The following is a 19541-nucleotide window of genomic DNA, read 5'->3' as shown; positions in this document are numbered from 1 at the left end:
TCTCGATTCTCGATTCTTGATTCTCGCTCCGTTTCGCTCTCATCTCATTCGTGCAGCTTTATCATGTTATTCGTCTTTCTCTATTACCCTCCCTCCCCCCCCCCTCTCTCTCTCTCTCTCTCTCTCTCTCTCTCTCTCTCTCTCTCTCTCTCTTACCTACCTCTTCTATTCTACCTTTATCCCCCGCACTCCGCAGACGGTCGCCGTTCTGTACTTATGTTCCTGCTCTACGCAGAAATCGCGCGTTATGTTTTCCGTGGCTTCGCGATCGTCGTTCGATATCGAATATCGAGCCATGGCATCCATCTCCATATGAATGACCTCTTTGGTTTTTTTAATTGCGATGCATCCGTCGTATCAAACGAAATGATTTAGAGAATCTATCGTTTACATCAGTTGTGTAGCGCACGGATAACGTATAAACATATAATATGTTCGATACAAATACTTTGAGAAATGCCTTTTGGAAAGTAAGGTGTGTAGCACATTTTACTGAATAAAGATGTTAGAACATTTGATTACGCCTGATTTGAAACATTTGTTCCTTAAAAATAATTTATAAGATTAACCCTATTTCATCCAACGTGTTTTCCGCCCTTTTTAATCCTCGCGTCATAACTCACGAACGAATTGACGAAATTTAATGTTTTCCAAAGCGCAAATTAAAGCTAAATTTTGCGTTTCGATAATTAACACAACACAGTATATATCAAAGGAATCTCGATAAACATTTGATTTAGTTTTTATTCTTTTGTATATGTTTTATTAGAGTATATAATGTTTAAAACAAAAATGAAATAACGTGTTAAAGATTTAACGTAATGCAGCCAACGTACTATAACGCGTAGTTGCGTTATTAAAGAGAAATGCGCGATAATAAAGATCGCAATGTGAAGCGATCAATTACCTACGTATTAACGTACATATCAGCGCCATTCGATAATTAGCAGAAACTCGGCCGCGTTATGTGCAAATGCAAACAAATGTAGGACGGATGCCCATGCATAGCCGATCATTATTCGAGTTCTGAACTGGTACTCGATATGTTTGCAGCGGTATACATATATGTTATATTTTACCGTGTGTTAACGATATATTTGTCGGTATTTTAAAGCTGCAGCCACGTTGAATTCTGACGTCAGAGACGAGAAATTATATGAATATTTTTTCCTTGAACATCGAAATAAAACCTTTTTTGCATATTATATAATTAGTCGCAGCGCGGCTCATGAATATATAGATTAGACGAAAATAGCTAATCTATTTATGATATGTATAAAATATACATGTTATACAGATATAGTTTCATCCTAATCTACATGTGTGCATTTATCATTCGCATTTTATCGTAAAGCCGCATGTATAAATTTATATTCTTCCAGAGTATGTAAGGTATACTCTGATGTAAAATTCTACTTTGCTTACGAATTTATTTTTTCTCAATTGTTTGTTACCCTATCAATTGCTAAAGAATTTTCGGTTATATATGGTACATATACAGGGTGTGAGGTAATAAGCGGATCACTGCTCGTGATGGGGCAGGTATAGAGCGGGTAAAACTTAATAGAAAAGTTCTTTACCATTTTGTAGGTTTTTCAATAATTAATAAGAAATTAATAAAGATACGCGAATCAGAGGACGATGCGTCCGTGCGATTCGACGAGAAGGAGCAACCCTCTCTAATATGTATATATTATAGGTATTATCTGCCCACGAGAGCAGTGATTCGCTTATTACACAACACTCTGTATATGTGCATCTGTGTGTGTATATGAGATGTACGAATATATCCACGGTATATATGTTAAATTCCACTGACAATGAGTCTAAATAATGACAGAGCGAACCAATCATTCGTATAATATGCGGCATATAAATGATAAGCATCAACTTTCATAGGCTATATATATATATATATATATATATATACGTTACAGTAAATATTAAATATGTATATATAACATATGTATATATAACATATATATATATATATATATATATATATATATATTTAAAGTATATAATTTATATATATATTTCTGTTGGATATAGACTATAGTGTTACGTTATAATTAATTTGGCTCAAGAAAATGCGATAAATGCTTTAGATATCTGCCTTTTTAAATGTTTAGCTGAATAACTACTTTGTAACATTTTTGTTGCATATGAAATAGATGTAAAAAGGAATGTGTGTAAAAATAAGAAGTAAAGAAGAAGATTGAAAGAATTCAAAAAGAGCACAGCGTATTTTTCGACTACCTATATTCGCACACCATCTTCTCTTTCCCTCTCCCTACTATTATTCAGATAATGACGAATTCATTAAGAATACGATGTGCTTCATAGAAGGTAGAAGCCGAAGCAGTCGCGTCACGTAGAAACAGCGAGAGGGGTGCGTCGGATTGCGCGGTTGTGTGCGTATTGGATATAGATGAAAGACGCCGGAGCATGGAGAGAAGAAGAGGGGATGAAAAGGAACGTCAGAGCCAGAATGTAGTGGCTGATCGATCGTTCGCGATAGCGTCGATAGCGTCGTGGCCGAAGCCGTCGGAGGCCGGAGGCCGGAGTAGGTTGCCCGTAATGCCCGTTGCCGGCCAAAGACCAAACGCCGAACGAGCCGCGAGCCGCGGCTCGAGCGCGCGCGCGCGTCGCATCATTCGGGCGGGAACGAGTCCGACTACTCCGACCTATGGGCGGATAGGTGGGAGCGACCAACAACGTTAAAATGGCGCCTGACCCCGTCCACCAGGTCTGACCGGGCCGTCCGGGCCCGCCTGTTTGACGACGCGCAGCTGCAACTCCGCCCGCCGCGTGCGCGAACGGCGCGGCGATGCGACGCGCAACTTTCTCGCGTCCGTCGCGTCGCGTCGCGTCGGCACTCGGCACGTATTACGTATTACGTTAATTACGTGTATCCCGAGGATTAGAACAGCCTTATTTGCACGAATTGCGCCATTGCACGGTCCTCGAGGGCATCGAATTCAAATGCGGACACAATAGCGCTATTAACTGCATGACTCTAATTAGCGCGCTATTGTGTCATTCTATCTGTATTGTTTCACAATTTACACTTATTGAACGATAAAGATAAAATGACGCGCAATAGCGCTAATAGCGCGCTCCGCGAACGCATTCTTTGTATCAAATTACGCGATCAACTGTCGAAGATTCGAAATTGCGCCGTGTTTGCGTATATATTGCGTATTGGTGCTATAATATGTATATTGGAAATTGGAAATCGAGGATCAACGTGAACGAAGTCTTATTTGTCGCAATTATTCTTATTTCCAATGCCCAATCGCAAAAATGTTATACGACCTAGTTTTTAGTACAGTCTTTTTTTTAGTACGCAACGATGCGGAGAAAGCGAGAAGAAAGTTACCGCATGGCAATTTTAAAAGCATGCATAGGGCGATTTTCTTTATGAGAGGGAACCTTCTCGATTCTTCTTATTCAGATTATCGCAATGGCTTGCTATACGCGGCTTTGTTCTCGATGTTTACCGAGATTTATGCAATTAATATTAATTTAGTAGACGTAATCTCGTATATAAAAAAAAGAGGAAGATAGCGACATATATAGAAACGTATACTCATTATTCCTGGTTTATGAATTAGATTTTAGCGGTTAGGAATGAGAAATGGCAAACAGTTTAGAATAATGAGAAATATATCAAAGGAGTAAGACGAAGAAAAAGTTTTAAATGGACGGAGGAATGAATATCCGGCATGTTTTATTGTCATGATTTCCTAATAAATATAACGATATTTTTAAAAAACGGCAGATGATCGATAATGTAATAAGATATTAGAATCGAAATAGTCCCAGATAGCAAAACGTAGCAATAATGGAACCTTTTGGCAATAAGCTGCAAAAATGTAACGAATATTGAATGACGTATATGTTTTATACGTATATGTATATACATATTTCGTAAATATGACAGGCGTTTTGCTATCTGGATCCTTTTTGTGAAAATATTATTGGTTAATTACTAAGTTTAAAAATAGATTTAAATAGGAAAGATCATTTTTTTTACGAATAATTTAGAGATAAATTGCGATTGACTTAAAAATAAGTTTCGCAAGAAAGATCATATCGCGCGAATACTGGTTCCATTATAATTTATAATATGTATGCAATATTTTTTGTTTCACTACTTTTGGTACTTTTATAACTTTTAAATAATTGAAATGATAGTGCATATTGCAACGAAGCGATAGCCGATGTAATTATATTTTATTATACGAGTTAGAATAACGTTTGTTTTGCATATTTAGGTGCATTTAAGTACTTTTAAGATGAAAATCGAACATTAACCTCTAAAAGTGCAGGGTTCCAACTTCTATTCTCTGAGGACAGATAGTCAGTTTTCTTAATCCTTTGGAAAAGAGGTCCTTGAATGATTTTACTCCTTAGATTCTGACAATGAACAATTGTGAAATTACATCGGTAATAGTTTTTTTTTTGTTTTATTAGAGGAAAATCACGTTTTGATGGAAGGAAATGCGAAATAAACATTCATGCGAGACGTGAAACTTTAATGCTCGATAATGTATCTTACACGTTACTTTTTATATATGTGATATATATATATATTTATTAAATTAGAGGGGATAATTTAGTAGCACATCCTGCCGGGCCAACTCGAGCAGCATAGGATCATCGAAGAACTTGTTGATGGACACGTCCTCGGACAGTCCCTTGCGTCTTCGCGTTTTCAGCATGAACTCTCTGGCCAGATGGGTGGCTGGCTGCGGTTCCAACGGCCTGATGGTGATGCTTTTGTCCAGGGGATCTCCGGGCACGATCTGCCAATGATGAAAAACGGACAGGCAAAACGCTTGACCTTGGGTGTGCGTTCGTAGATCTGTCTCGAAGCCGAAACTGTCGATCGCTGGTATGAAGGCCTTGATCGTATACAACGGACTGCCCGGAACTGGGGCATCCTGCGTCACGTGACCTCGCCTTTTCGCCAGAACGGTGTAAACGGCGGACACGCAGTCCGCGGGCGCTTGTACCTCGACAAACAGATACGGCTCCATCAGTCGCGGAGTCGCCATGAGGAAAGCGGAATACGCGACACGTCGAGCAGTAGGGATGATTTGACCACCTGAGGGCACAAAATCAATGTGTGGTGCAAATTATAAAAATTATTATTTTTAGCAAACTTTTATCTATTTACTTCGACTTTTATGTTACATTCCAATTAATATAGCGATATATTGTATATGTTAATAAAATTACCTCCTCTATGCAGCGGCTCCTGTGCGATGACTGCATCAAGAATTTTGAACTTGACATTCCGGATCGGCTCTTCACATAACGGACCTTCGCGAGTTCCCCATTGGAAGCCTTGGATGATAGCATCACGGGCGCTGTTCAACAATGTTTTATCTACTTCGGAAGGCAGAGTGTCGTCCACTAAAATGTTGGGTCCCGTAGAGTCGGGACCGAATGCCCATATACTTCGCGCTGCTAATAAATCCCAATCATATTTTGTTTGGAAAAACTCTCCAAGTCTCTTTCTGGAAAAAAAAATAGAAATAAAATAATGATAAAATGATAAAAATTTAATATCAATTTTAATGTCGTGGATATTAATTGTATATTATTTTATTATGTGAAGATTTTCCATAATAAAAATATGATTGATACAAAATTTTAAAAGATAAGTTTCTAACGCTATAAGTCTCTTTGGTAACTTTCAGGTATAATGGACTTTCTATATGGCTACTTACTTGTTCCAAGTAATACGGACATGTTCGGCTTCTATGTCTTCGGCGAGACCCCTCTCAAGCGGTTCTGCTATCATCGTCAATTTGTTCCGTTTATTTGGTGTTTCGGCAAAGCATTTGAGAGAACTGGTTTCCACGACAGTTTCCGCGAAGGCGACCACCGGATCGGCCACCTTTATGTCGATCTCGGAATACATGCGACGCAGATCATGCATCGCGCAGTCGAGATAAAGTTCACCGGTTCCCAGCACGACATGCTCGCCGCTTTCCTCCACTCGCGTACCCAGTAGCGGATAGCTCTTGTTTACCTTTCGCAAACCGTCCAACATCTTCGGCAACTCGGATGGATTGACCGGTTCGACGGCAATTTTGATAACACTCTGCGTATTAAACTTGAGTGGCCGAAAGATGTGCAATTCTTCCGAGTTGTTTAGATCCGTGATGGTGCTAGTCTTTACGATCGGCCGATCGATACCTTCTATGAGGACCCAGTTGCCCGCAGGCACGCGACTCAACTCTATCGAGTAACGCGCCTCGCTGATCCACAATCTGCCCACTGTGAGAACGCGCGAGTCCTCCTCGTCTGTGCGCGAATACGCTTCACCTAATACGCGAACGCGTTGTCCCGCTTCCAATGTACCGGACATTACTCTGCCAAGAACTACAAATAGGGTACAATCCTCGGTTGGATACATCTTTGTACTATGGATCATTAGTCTTCCCTACAAAAACATTAATTTCTCATAAAAAATATCCAATATATTAAAATAGGTAAAATTTATAATATCTATTAGAAAGAATTTCGAAGCCTTGATATAGCACACATTTTATAATTAGTTTCCTCTATTTATCAGAAAACTAATTAAATGTAATTGAAATTTTATTTTTTAATCCCTCTTATTAATAAAATATCTTCATTACAATTGATGCTAGTGATGTGATTAAATTACTTAAATTAAGCAGTAATGTGTGACGCTGAAATTAAAATACTAACGTCGGGATCGCAGTTAACCATGTCTTGCGTGAGAGGCGAATCCATCGGGCCAGTATAGACGTGCTGCACTTTAGTAGGTGCGTGTGCCTGCGGGCTCGGTACATGAGCGACACACATATCCACTAATCCGCACATATCTCCTAAGAATCTCGTGCAGACGAGTCTCAGCAATGGTCGTATATTCATTTTCATCTCCTCGGATGTCAATCGTATTCCGAGTTCGTCCAAAACTGTGAACGAAACGTATGTAATAATTATCTGTCCAAGTAACAAGTTATGACAAACAAGAAAAAGGAAGAATGTGATTTACCATCGGGTAATGTCGTGTCTACATCACCGACGACTTGCGCGAATATCTTATACAGAGGTTCCAGGATAAATTCAATAAAACTTCGCTGCGCAGTATTATGCGGCGGTTTCTTAGTAAACTTCCGTGTTTTAGGGTTGAAATAAATATCACCCCAGAGTCGTTTGGCGAATTCGTTGGCATTAAGTCCAGGATAGTTCCTAGCGTAGAGCGCGGCAAATGATTTCAAAGTAAAGCACACATTATATTCGGAACTAGCGAAACAAACATTTCCTACGGCAGGCGAAACAAAGCCAGGGTTCTCGGTATCCGAAGAGTACAATGCTATTAGCCCGTTGATCTCCTCAATAATATGCCGTAATTTGTAGTAAGCGTCCAAGGGTGGTAGTTTCAACTCCAATACCAAACGATCAATCTTATTTATGCAAACTGTCAAAGCGAGTTTTTCATGAATCGCGTGCTTCAGCAGACGTTCGGTGTTCAGCATCACGCCTTCCGCCGCGTCAACGATCAATATCGCGCCGTCCGACAATCGGATCGCAGCTGTCGCTTCGTCAGAGAAATTTACGTGGCCGGGTGTATCAAATATATTTAAAAGATATGATTTAGATTTAACGTCTTGCAGCAAGAGAGTAACGGGAGTAGCTTTCGTGGAGACGCCTCTTTGCTGCTCGGTAAATAATGTATCTGTATATCTGATAACATATAAATAAAAATTACATTTTGTTTTTACGATTGGTTTAATAAGTAAAAGTTGGACCGTTTCTAGCAATACCTCAATGGTTTCTCATCGGTTGTGCTGTGTATATAAGGATGCGTTTGTTGTACCAAGCAATCGACTAAGGTAGTTTTGCCATGATGAAGATGTCCCAGCAAAACTACATTTCTAATAAGATGCGGCGCATCCATCATATCTGCCAAAAATTCAATGCTATACGTCGTTTCAGGCAACTGTTGCTGTTTTATTTGAAACTTTGCTTTTCTAGTAGGTGCTATTAGTGGTTTATCTAACGGTTGAGCATCTTCTTCTTGCACAAGCGTTTCTACCTAAAAGTATTTATATAAAATATATATATCTATATCTAACGAGCTTGAGAGAGAATAAAACAATTTATCGTATTCTTGAAAATAGTAAAACAAGAGAATAGAAATATTTATATCTTAATTGGTACCATAAAATAGAAATGTGATTATTGTAACAATAAGTTATATCGACATTTCATAGTTTTAAATTATAAAAATTTATATTAATTAATTAATAGCTTGTTATACCTCAGGTCCATACACCTCTAGGGCACTGGGATAATATCGCTTATCTTCGTGCAATACAACTGCCATAGAAGAGCCTTGGTCCACTTGCTCTCGTGACTCATCCTTGTCTTCTTCCATTTCTTCATCGGATCGTTCTCTATCCTCGGTGTCATCGCCAACATTGCTATATTCATTTTCATCCTCGCTCTCCGACGCCAGATCAGGACCAATATAATTTCCAAACTCATCGTATAAATCCGTGTCCATTTTGATATTTTGAAATTTGGTTTTCAATATTTAAAGAAATAATATTTCCTGCAAAATGTTTAATTTAAACTTTTCAAATTTATTTCTTCGTCGTTTTAATTTTTATATAAATTCTATTAAACACATTTTCTTACATGGAACGTAACCTAACCTAACTTAAAATTATGTTATACTTGATGTACGTGCACACCAGTGCACACTCGCAACTCACGATGTACACATTTGTTCATTAAACGTGTCCACTATATTTTTTATCACTATTATTAATATTAATATACAAATATATAAGATGATTAATTTACTGAATTATACGCGTGTCACCCGGCATAACCTACAAGCATACAAGTAAACAAGTATGTACACATTTTAAAACGTTCTGAAATCGGTAAAATTTGATTCACACAAATGGCCAACTAAAAAAGGTTATAATCTTGAAAAAAGTACTAAAAGCAACTAAAATTAATACATTACGTTTTATTAATGTTTAATGCGTCAATTATATGTTTAATATCACACGATATCACAATTAAAGTATATATTTAGATATTTAAAGTAATATTTTGAGTGTTTTTGAATACCTGGAAATTGAAAATATGTCCAAATCGCTGGTTGGACAAATGTCGGTAAAGTTGGTATTGCCTCGTCGCAGCGACTCGCGACAACTGCACTACTGCACTGACTGCAGCGCAGCCCGCCCGCAGCCCGCAGCGCTGAGCGCAGCCGCGCTTCACGGCGATGACGCACGACCGGCACGCGACGCACGACGCACGACGCACGACGTGAAGTCGTGAAGTGAGCTGTGTGCGCTGGTGCGCTGTGGTGTGGTGTGCCGTGTGCCGTGTGTCGTGAATACTTGACGGTCGTGACGCGTGAGTGCGAAAGTGTATGTGTGCATATATGATTTCGCTACACACTACACACTTTTGCATATGTACGCGCATGACATATACGTGCGCGCGCGCGCGCGCGCGCGCGTGGCTATATTTACGCACGGTACTCGGGTCGGGACTCTCGGGGGAGTCGGGTACTTGCGGACTGACAGCTGCCAGCACGAAGCACGACTAGCGCGAGTAGCAGTAGGAGCAAGCAGAAGTGGCGGTGGCGGATCATGTAAGGTGAGCAAAGGTGAGTTTCGTTATGGTAATTCAACGTTGCGTGAAACAATCGCATCTCTCTACCGTTGCGCGTAAACCGTGAATCGCCACAAAACTTGTAAGCGTCTGTTGTCTGTTGACGAGGACGCCAAGTTCGCGAGATTGGCACACTCGTTACGCCGATGATGCCGCGTTTTGTCGTTCTCGACTTTTACGCGTAAATAACCGCGTTAGGGTATTCCTTACAATATTGGAAAATTTCGTGCATTTTTGGGTTCACATTCTCGCAGGTCAGGTTCCCTAAAAGCTTTGGTCGTTACAGGATCTTCCGTGTCGAACGAGGAGACAACTACGAGCGATTGCACTGCCAAAGAGACACGTTAGAAGAGTTGACAGGATAGGTAGACGCAGGAGCGGGCGGAAAAGGAGTAGACGATCGAGAGGCGGAATGACACGTCCTCCAAACAATGAAAACCTTATGACCTTTAAACTGGTCGTAGTTGGAGATGGAGGTGTCGGCAAGAGCGCACTCACGATACAGTATTTTCAGAAACTCTTTGTCGCAGACTACGATCCAACTATTGAGGATAGTTATATTCAACACGCGGAGGTAGACAAACGGTGGTGTATCTTGGATGGTAAATGCTTTTATATCTCTGCTACGGATACTTGATTGTTTTCTTTATCGTCAATGTATTATATTAAATTATTTTTATATTTCTTCAAAATATTACATTATTACCAAATAAAAAATGTTTAACAACTAGAAATTTATGTAATATAACGAAGGAGGCATGTGTTGATGCATTGTCAGAAATATGGAACGTTAAAAATGACTTTTCTAACGACGAATGAATATTTATGTGTTATTGCAGTGTTAGATACAGCTGGTCAGGAAGAATTTAGTGCTATGCGTGAACAATATATGCGGAAAGGTGATGGATTTCTTTTGGTATATTCTGTGACTGATAAACAATCGTATCAAAACATCGTCAATTTTCATACTCAAATTCTACGAGTGAAAGATAGAGATGTTTATCCTATGTTATTGGTGGCTAACAAAGTCGATCTGGTGCATATGAGAAAAGTCACGGAGGAACAGGGAAGAGAATTGGCTCATCGTTTGGGCATACCTTATATCGAAACTTCTGCCAAAGATCCACCACTGAACGTAGACGCGGCGTTTCACGAGGTAAAAATAATAAAAGAGACGATTATTAAATTATTTCGTTACTGTTTGTTATTTCGTTTATGTTGTATAAATATTTACAATATATTTATTATTTAAGGTTGTTCGCATTATCAGAAATCAACCCCCGGCCGAATTGGAGAAAAATAAAAAAAAGCGACGACGTTCGAAAAAGTGTAACATTTTATAAGTTTTCGAGAGAAACTACGCACACATGCGCAAGAAGATCAAGGACCATGGTGCTGTATCGTAATCGTGCAATGCCTTTGCTTCTGGAAAAGTACGTCCTTGTTTAGAAAATTCATCAGAGAGAATAATTTTTCTTCAAGTATTCTATAGGTATCTATGACTTTTTTGTTCTTTATTATATCATAGCATTAATGAGTGCTATGGAGTATCTTTTCTTTTATACCATGTGGATATAATATTTATGGAGAGTAGATATCGGAAAGTGTGCCAATGAAAAACAAGAAGGCTCTGATGCCAATGCTACGCAAATTAAATTAGAAGATTCTTTAAATCTAATTTAGGATTCATTTATTACGATATTTGTGGCAAAAAGTAAGCATTGGAAACATTGACTGTCCATTCTCCGCATGATAAAATGAGACCACATCTGTATCCATGTGTGCGTGTACACATCAAATTTTCTACCATTGAAAAGAATGTATATATATGAAATTGAGCGTTTTTTATTGCACAATGCATAATATTACAAGTTTTTTACTTCTTCGCATATAAGAGAAATCCTTGTCATAAAATGACTACAATCATTTCGTCGATATCGAGCTCACTTTTCAAATAGCTGTTATAGCTTTAAGTGGCTTTATTAATTACAATATCGTTTTCCTACGAAAATTACTTCTATTTTTTGTTACATATATATATATATATATATATATATATATAGAGCAATGTTGAGACTGATTTTGATTGTTTAAATTGACAGAGATATTTAATTTGAAAGATGGCATTATTATACTAGTTACATTTATTATTACAAAAAGTATGTATCTTATATTTATAATTGTTTGTTATCATCAATTATTAATATTGATAGAATAATTTAGATGTCAAATAATTAATTATGGTGCCACTTAATGAATCTAAGAATTCTTGTTGTATTTATGCGCCAAGAATGTTTGAATATTATTTTTAATTCTTTCACATTGCTTATAGCATAATACATGTATTAGGTGCGTTTAATGTTGAATTTTATTTATAATTGACTATAATCGTTTGAGTGACTTATTATTTTTTGATACATTTTTTAATAAATTCACGTTTTATATTTCCTTATATGTTCACGTATATCAGATCTTTTTATATATACATATATATACTAAAAGAATAATGCCATGGCCTACATTAGTGTTTAAATGTAAAAGAGAATCTATATTAGTTTATACATTTAAGAAAGCACCTTTACATGTGTGCGCGTTTATATAAGCTAAAAAATTGATGTTATATGTTGAAAGGACACTCAATATAGATTATTCATCAAGCTTGTGAAAAATTTCGACACTACGGTCTTTTACACTTGTCTCTTATACACAGGTCGCGCATGTATAATCTAATCTAACTTCTAATTGCGAAGAGGCTAAGAGACTTTGCGTGATCATATTTTTTACACACGCATATCTTTGCACATAAACTACGATACTTTCTCTTGTGTTGCGATATAATCGAATTCGCACGCTATGATTTCGATGTAAATTATAAACTTTCTACTCATTTTATCTATGTATAACGCTATATAAACGCTTCTCTTATGGATGGACATGCTATATTTGACATGCTACATCAGCATGATACATTATTATGATTATATACTATACACGCAAGATCATAGCACGTAAGAATTCTGCTATTATGCAAAATCTCATTATATTTGCACATATAACTTAATTGATATGTCACATAGTTTTTGGGTACTGGTATTACGTACTCTATAAATTTTTATTGTTGCTATTAATTATCGCAATCTGCGAGAGTGCCATAAAAAATGACATCACGTATCGACATTGATTTTATCGCGCAACACTGTTTTCCATCGTTTAATAATTTTATTCAGAGAACATAAAAAATACTGTTTGAAACGATCAAAGGATTACTTTGGCAATTACCTGGCAGGTATCTGACAAACTTTTTCTTTTATAGATTTAAGTAGTACAAAAGTACATATTAAATATGTACTTTTTTAGTTTTTTTATAATGTACAAAAAGTTAGCCGAAAAAGTGTTTCCTTAATTACTTTGAACATTGCAGTATTTACGTTTAATTATAAATGTAAAAATATATCCTTTAATTGTCCATACTGATAAACGCTCTGTTTAAAACTATTTGAGTTTGAACGTAAAAGCACGAAAAAAAAATATATGCAGGATAGCTCAATTTTAAATGCCGTAATTTAATTTCACCGATATTATTAATCGTAGAAAAAAATTGACACAAAATAAAGTACCTCATTTTCTTTCAAAATCCTAAATCTTTACTCGAAATATCTTTTGTTAAATTCATAATGTCGGTGAAACATATTATAATGCGTTATTTAAAAATCAAGCCGTCTCTTATAACAGACTTATATAAGTGTGTATTTATATTAAGTATATATGTAATATGTGTATATTTAAGATTAAAAACGGGGCATCTTATCGCGAATGTATGCATCTCCTAGTAATATATCATTTTAAAGCTAAAGTAAAAAAGAAAGAACTTGTAACCCTCAAACTTTTACAGCTCTGTTGTGCGAAACATGATATATATATTTTATGATATCTGAACTATGCACAAAAACTCATTTTTATTATGACCGTGAGGATATTTCGATTGTTATTCTTGCAACGGAAACGGTTGTCAAACTAAAGGCGTTTAATCGGTATATCGGGTGAGAGGTCGAGGTTGCGCCATACTCGCGCGTGTCTCGTTTGCAATTTTATATACTCAGGTTTTTTAGCGTTCCTCGGATACTCGGATACTCACGTGTCATATGATCTGTAATATAGCTACGTCATTTTATATCGCCGTCCATGGAGGAGTGCATAAAGGCAAGGAACGTGCAGGGTCGTGTCCAAGCGTGGGCGGATGAGGTCCACTTACGCACGTGAGCGAGGCCAAAAATGGAAATTTGAAAGCGCGATACAGGGCATCTTTATAACAATGGAAACGCGATTCGAGTATACTTGAGCATACATATAGATAGTCTATATACATATAGATATAATAAATGATAAAAAGGGGTTTATGTAAACTGTAATTAAGGCGTCAGGCTGTTATTTGCCGATAAGTCGAATAGTACAGCTACAAAATGCAAAATTGTTTTAGCAATTATATATAATATCTATTTTATATAGAAATTATATATAATATATCTGTTTTATATGCTTTACGTTACGCGCTATACATACTTTAAAACGTTATTTCAGCCGATAAACTTATTTATTTTACGAATCTGTAATTTAATTAATCTGTCAAGTAAAATATGCATTAACTGATAATCAATCGAAAAAAGCTAATAGCAAAAATTCTTGTAAGAAAATATTTCTGTCGAAACGGAAGTATTCCTATATATCTCGCAGTTGGTGTTTATCACGCTTCATAAACGATTCTATTTATTGTTTTATTTTACATAATGTACTATTATTGTTAGAAAATTTTGATTTAAAGTGAAAAGAAAACCTCCATGAATTTGGACATTTATCACTTAAAAATGAAGGACAGTTGCGGCAGTTGAGATTGAAGTTAGAGAAACGTTCGCGAAATATACATATATATTGCACATTTAACCAATAATCATTCGCGTCGCGAAATAACAAAAGAAAAAGAGTCACATTCAGGGTGAGAAATCGATAATATGTTCACAACACGCTTCTAGAAGTTAAAGAAAATTATGAAATAGTCAATATATTGAACCATTGTGATATTGAAAATACGAAAACGATTCTAGTGAATGTATGCAGAAGGTTGTGAGAGTCGTCATCGAAAGGCCAGCCGTGAGGACGACGGCTGATTTCTCATTTCGATAATATTTAGGGACATTATTTCTTAAGAGTTCATCTTTGTCGTTCGCCAAATTTACTACTAACATTCGTCGCGTCTGCACAAATAGTAACGTATCATTATTGTGTAAATTCTTGCAGAAGGAAATTATAGAATGATGTACACGAGACGATGATACATGTAGTAAGAAAAAGAAAGAGAGAGCGAGAAAGAGAGAGAGGGGGGAGGGAGAGAGGGAGAGAGGAGAGAGAGAGAGAGAGAGAGAGAGAGAGAGAGAGAGAGAGAGAGAGAGAGAGAGAATTAATATTAAACGTGAGCAGTGTGATTTTGCAACATACCGTTTTTGTTATATATTTATACATATAACAAGAGAAAGAGAGAAGTGCGAGAATTTATATATTTTGAAAAAATGAACAAAACGAGAATTTTGTCTCCATTTCGCTCTGCGAATATATACTTACACATATATACTTGTGTACTGCGAAAAATATGTGAAAATGTATATCCTGTTATACATTATATTATATGTTACATATGTATGATTTTTCGTATAAAATATAATATATGTATATATTATAAGCGCATATGCGTGTGTGCAGGTATACATACGCGCATATGTATACGTATGTGAATGCGTGCAACTATTTTTTTGTTGACGCGCGTGTGCGAGTGTTTGTTCGTACGTGTTTGCGCATAAGCGTGTCACTAACCATGCCAGTCTGTATGTATGACGTACATTGGATATTAAATTATAACTCGTGTTTACAACAATGTTTTCCTTACTATGTATTCTATTCCATTTTAAGCTGCATGACCGAGTATAAAGAGCGCGATTGAACCTGCTTCAGTGAGCGTGAATGGTGTCGCGAGTACAAACGAGTAATATAATATATATACATCGACGAATACGTTCCAACTCTTTTCAATGTATAAAAAAAAAAGTTGGTTACCCTCGTCCATACTCGTTGTAAATGTTCGTTCGTGATCGTTCATCCTTGCTGATCTAAGTATATCCTTATGCGCAGTCTTGCGAAATTTGTCTTGGTGTCGGTAAAGGTAAAGTAAAAGTAAAGTAAAGTAAACTTTACGTATCAACTTGTCAGAAACTGGGAAGAACTAAAATTTATAAAGAATAACTTGACTAGAAAAAGATTTATGCGCCAATAAATTTAGAAACATCTCTCGCGGATATCTCGTGAAATACAGTAGCTCTTGTGTGCAATTTCACACAATATTATTTTATTTTGTCACGCGTAAAATAATAACTATTGGCGTATCTTTTACGGATTAATAAAACACATTGCAAAGTATATTGTAATTTATAATATTAAAATGTAGTTCAGATAAGTAACTTGTAAGAATCTTGTGGGTGTATCACGGATCACGGATATATTTTTTTAGGAATTTTCCGAAAGGAAATTGCAACCGGTTCTTGGGGAGCTCGGCAGGTCTATATAGAAGATAAGTAAGCAGGTAAATAAGTAAGTGCACTCGACGAACACTGGGTCTTTCGACCCAATAGCAGAATATGCGAAATAAATGAAGGAAAAGAAGATATGTCCATCAAGTATTTTATTTTAATAAAAGAGAGAAAAATAAGATGACAATAGCGGTATTTATATTTTGAAACGCTTTCTTCTGTAAAAATAAAAAGACCGATACTTGGTTGTCAACGACTTAAAACTTAAAATATATTGATAATTCTTTTAGAGCAGGTTTGACATTTCAGTTGTATAAATTTTGCAGAAGAGGCTGTTATAGCTTCGTTCTTTTTCTCGAACAAGTAGTGAAAGTTTTGAACTCGAGTGAACATTATTGAGAAGTTGATTTTGCAAAATATCGTCTGTTTCTTTGAAAAAGACGATATTTTTGTAGAAGAATTTAAAGAATCATAAGTTACAACTTAAAATAAAACGTAGAATATATATATATATATATATATATATATATATATATATACACACACACACGTTAAAGTGCATATTTTGACACAATGTTTCATAACTTTAGTATATAAAGAAAACTAATACCCATGCATATTTATAGTCGCATTTCTATAATATTGAAGAACCCAACTGAAAAATCAGTGTAAAGATACAATATAAAAATATAGTCGATTGGCCTATTTATAATTTTATACAGTATATTTGATATCATTTTCCCGAATCCCGGTGATCTATCTTTAAAATAAATATAATAATTTATTCACCTCATAGTTGTTCAGTCGTCGTTTGATGCCTCTCAAACTTCCACCTCCTCGATAATATTGTACAACACAAACACTCGCAAAAACTAAAATGATCGCCTGCACGTTGCACGGCACTTGGAATATTAACCGCACGCGACCTTAATTATTTTATCGCGTCGAAACACGATTATAGAAATTATGCGAAAAAGATCCGACATTCTGTGATTCGCTTTATGATATCCGCGAATATCGCAAAATTAGCGCGATAAACAAAATCTCAAATATTAGAGATTTTTAACTATTCGCATAACGTATAACGTCTATATTGTAAACCGTTTAATATGAAAGAATTAAGATTATTTAAAATATTTTTTCTCGTTGATCTCAAACTTGTGTTTAGAAAAAGAATCTCCTCAGAAAGCGCACGACGCGACGCCATGAAACCGCATACATCATATATATGATTGAGCATGGCATCATTATGATATTCTGTAGCATTCGAATCGTTACAGCTATTACACATACGATAGAACATCGATATATTATGCAAATCTCAATGCGTTTCGATTAGATGGAGAGTATCTGGGAAACTTGAAGAAAATTACATCTTAAAATCGCTTTCCGATCGATCCCCGATATTTTATTGCCTTGTACGATATATAAGTATTTTGGATTCCGTTAAGTAATCCACGCAATTGTACAATTCATTTAGTACAGTAATGTATACAACAGCCATTTATTGTACAATTACAAACGCGATTTATAATAATTATAATAATTAAATTCTGTGCTATTTGGAATCGTGACGCCTACAGCCGTGTGGAAATTCAAGCGCGATCGCAGCACCCGCTTAGAGTGCTGATCGCTTGACAAATACCACTCGACCATGATACGAGCATACGAGCAGCAAGCGTTGCGGTGCACGCGTACCTATGCAATTGGCCAATAAACGCCGCTGCGCACCATTAGAGAAAAGCACCCCGCTAAGTTTAGAGTACCGAGCACACGACCGTTTTCGAGGGTCACGTGCGAGGGTAACGGGTAACGGCGAATGTCATTGCCGTCGCAGATAGTCACGGCAAAGCTCCATCGATACGCAAAATTGCCTAGTGTTTTCCATTCAGAAACGCAAGTCGACGCGGAGTAAACAAAAGTCGATTTTTAGCCTCTCTCTGTCTCTCTTTCTCTCTCTTTCATCTCTCTTATGTCTGCATTCTATTTAATTTATGTCATTATATATTCTCTTTCAAGCCAATTCCGATCGAATTTCGTTAACTATTTGTAAGCTCTGATTCGCGACGGTGCGGAAGTAATCGTAAATAAGTTAAAAACAAAAACATGTGCAAAAACTCTGTCTTTCTCTTTTCTCGATATATGTGTATATATTAAGAACAAAGTTATTTTTATATCGATCTTTGCTGTAAATTCTAAGCTCTTTATGACACGTTAAATCCCTAGCTATGGTATCACTTCGGTCCTGCAAACTATGCTTGTGCCAGTTCAAATACGTCTAGTCCCTTATACCTGCACTCGTTCTCGAGTAGAGATGTGTACCTTCGTGCTTAGCTTTGCCGAATGTGATGTGACACGGTGATGAGAAATGGAGATTAAATAGAGAAGCGGTCTATGTGCAACCGCTAGTACCAGCTTTCCGCGCAGGCACAGGGAAGAGAGGAGTACGTTAAACGTATGATATACCAATTATAAGGAATAGTTTCGTCGTGTTTAATCAATAATTTAATTAATATTTTGTGAAAGGATATATAGAACAAACTTGGGATGACGAGCGAAAGATGCCGAGATATAAAAAAGATAATAGAAGTTTAAAGAATAAAAATGTTACCCTAAATAAACGAGAATAAATATGTCAAATATACACATTGAAATATTTTTTTCCCGTTGTGTCGCAAATATGTTTTTATAAAATAGATTTATAAAAATATGGTAGCAATTATGATTCATATAAATAAACACGAGAATAGAAATCATAAAAGGTGTAGAGATTGATGTCACTGTCACGTACGAAGAATCATCTTTTTCATTTAAATCCTCTTTTTTGGCAGGTGAATTTAACTGATTGTGAGGTTAAATGTCGTCCTGAATGACACCTGATGATTGTACTATCTTTCAAATCTGAAAGCAGATTCGTGTCAGGAGAAACGCTTTTAGAAATACGGAATCCTTAAAATATTGATCGTGAAAGCATTCCGGGCGTTCATTGTGCTATTATCGGTTATAATTCGCACGCGCATGTTTAAAATTATATGTAAATCGAGGTAACTTTAACGACGAGTCAATCCGCGACGCGAGATGCGAGCGAGATGCGAGAAAATTGTTTCACGTCGTTAGAACAATAATGTCGTCCTGCATCCAATTGTCTCTTTTCGCGTCGTATCTTGATTTCTCTCTAGTCAACTCGACACATATCGCGTCGACGAGATATCGAGATGGAATATCGGAAAAATATGTCCAACTTGACGTATTGCGTTTCCGACGATTATATTATTCCATTTT

The 19541-nt window shown here is 36.5% G+C and overlaps 2 protein-coding genes across 6 annotated transcripts; one reads left to right on the top strand and one right to left on the bottom strand.

Annotated features, from left to right (window-relative positions):
* Positions 1 to 4520: 4520 nt before the first annotated feature.
* Positions 4521 to 9249, bottom strand: LOC143894429 (116 kDa U5 small nuclear ribonucleoprotein component). 3 transcript variants are annotated; one of them, XM_077400672.1, is made up of 9 exons: positions 9136 to 9229; positions 8692 to 8888; positions 8312 to 8605; positions 7815 to 8086; positions 7043 to 7734; positions 6733 to 6962; positions 5742 to 6460; positions 5248 to 5528; positions 4521 to 5113 (listed from the first exon to the last, which is right to left on the bottom strand). In XM_077400672.1, exons 3-9 carry the CDS (start codon positions 8555 to 8557, stop codon positions 4608 to 4610), a joined length of 2946 nt encoding a protein of 981 aa, XP_077256798.1. In that variant the 5' UTR covers positions 8558 to 8605; positions 8692 to 8888; positions 9136 to 9229; the 3' UTR covers positions 4521 to 4607. The 3 variants fall into 3 exon arrangements, with proteins under 3 accessions (XP_077256798.1, XP_077256799.1, XP_077256800.1); XM_077400673.1 differs by having other exon boundaries at positions 8709 to 8888; XM_077400674.1 differs by lacking the exon at positions 8692 to 8888 and having other exon boundaries at positions 9136 to 9249.
* Positions 9250 to 9344: 95 nt separating this feature from the next.
* LOC143894430 (ras-related protein M-Ras) lies at positions 9345 to 15168 on the top strand. Of its 3 annotated transcripts, XR_013256095.1 has the most exons (5): positions 9345 to 9672; positions 9974 to 10289; positions 10527 to 10843; positions 10941 to 11179; positions 13846 to 15168. XR_013256095.1 is itself a non-coding variant. In XM_077400675.1 (4 exons), the coding sequence occupies exons 1-4, from the start codon at positions 9487 to 9489 to the stop codon at positions 11028 to 11030; spliced, it is 909 nt and encodes a 302-aa protein (XP_077256801.1). In that variant the 5' UTR covers positions 9345 to 9486; the 3' UTR covers positions 11031 to 15168. The 3 variants fall into 3 exon arrangements, 2 of the variants coding, with proteins under 2 accessions (XP_077256801.1, XP_077256802.1); XM_077400675.1 differs by having other exon boundaries at positions 10941 to 15168; XM_077400676.1 differs by having other exon boundaries at positions 9534 to 9682; positions 10941 to 15168.
* The last annotated feature ends 4373 nt before the right edge of the window (positions 15169 to 19541 follow it).

Source organism: Temnothorax americanus, unplaced genomic scaffold (genome assembly GCF_048541705.1).
Source record: "Temnothorax americanus isolate GAGA-0224 unplaced genomic scaffold, ASM4854170v1 Scaffold14, whole genome shotgun sequence".
In the NCBI taxonomy this organism is placed as follows: Eukaryota; Metazoa; Arthropoda; class Insecta; order Hymenoptera; family Formicidae; genus Temnothorax; species Temnothorax americanus.
This window is presented reverse-complemented; position numbering and strand designations above follow the sequence as displayed.

Bases quoted from the DNA above. Each gene is read 5' to 3' on its own strand.
- LOC143894429 (XM_077400674.1), bottom strand. From the start codon at position 8,557: ATGGACACGGATTTATACGATGAGTTTGGAAATTATATTGGTCCTGAT. The intron at 7,735-7,814 runs GTATTGCTAGAA...ATATGTTATCAG, and splicing joins ACCGATGAGAAACCATTGAG to ATATACAGATACATTATTTA. The intron at 6,963-7,042 runs GTAAATCACATT...TTTCGTTCACAG, and splicing joins AGACACGACATTACCCGATG to TTTTGGACGAACTCGGAATA.
- LOC143894430 (XM_077400675.1), top strand. From the start codon at position 9,487: ATGTACGCGCATGACATATACGTGCGCGCGCGCGCGCGCGCGCGCGTG. The intron at 9,673-9,973 runs GTGAGCAAAGGT...TGGTCGTTACAG, and splicing joins GCGGTGGCGGATCATGTAAG to GATCTTCCGTGTCGAACGAG. The intron at 10,290-10,526 runs GTAAATGCTTTT...GTGTTATTGCAG, and splicing joins ACGGTGGTGTATCTTGGATG to TGTTAGATACAGCTGGTCAG.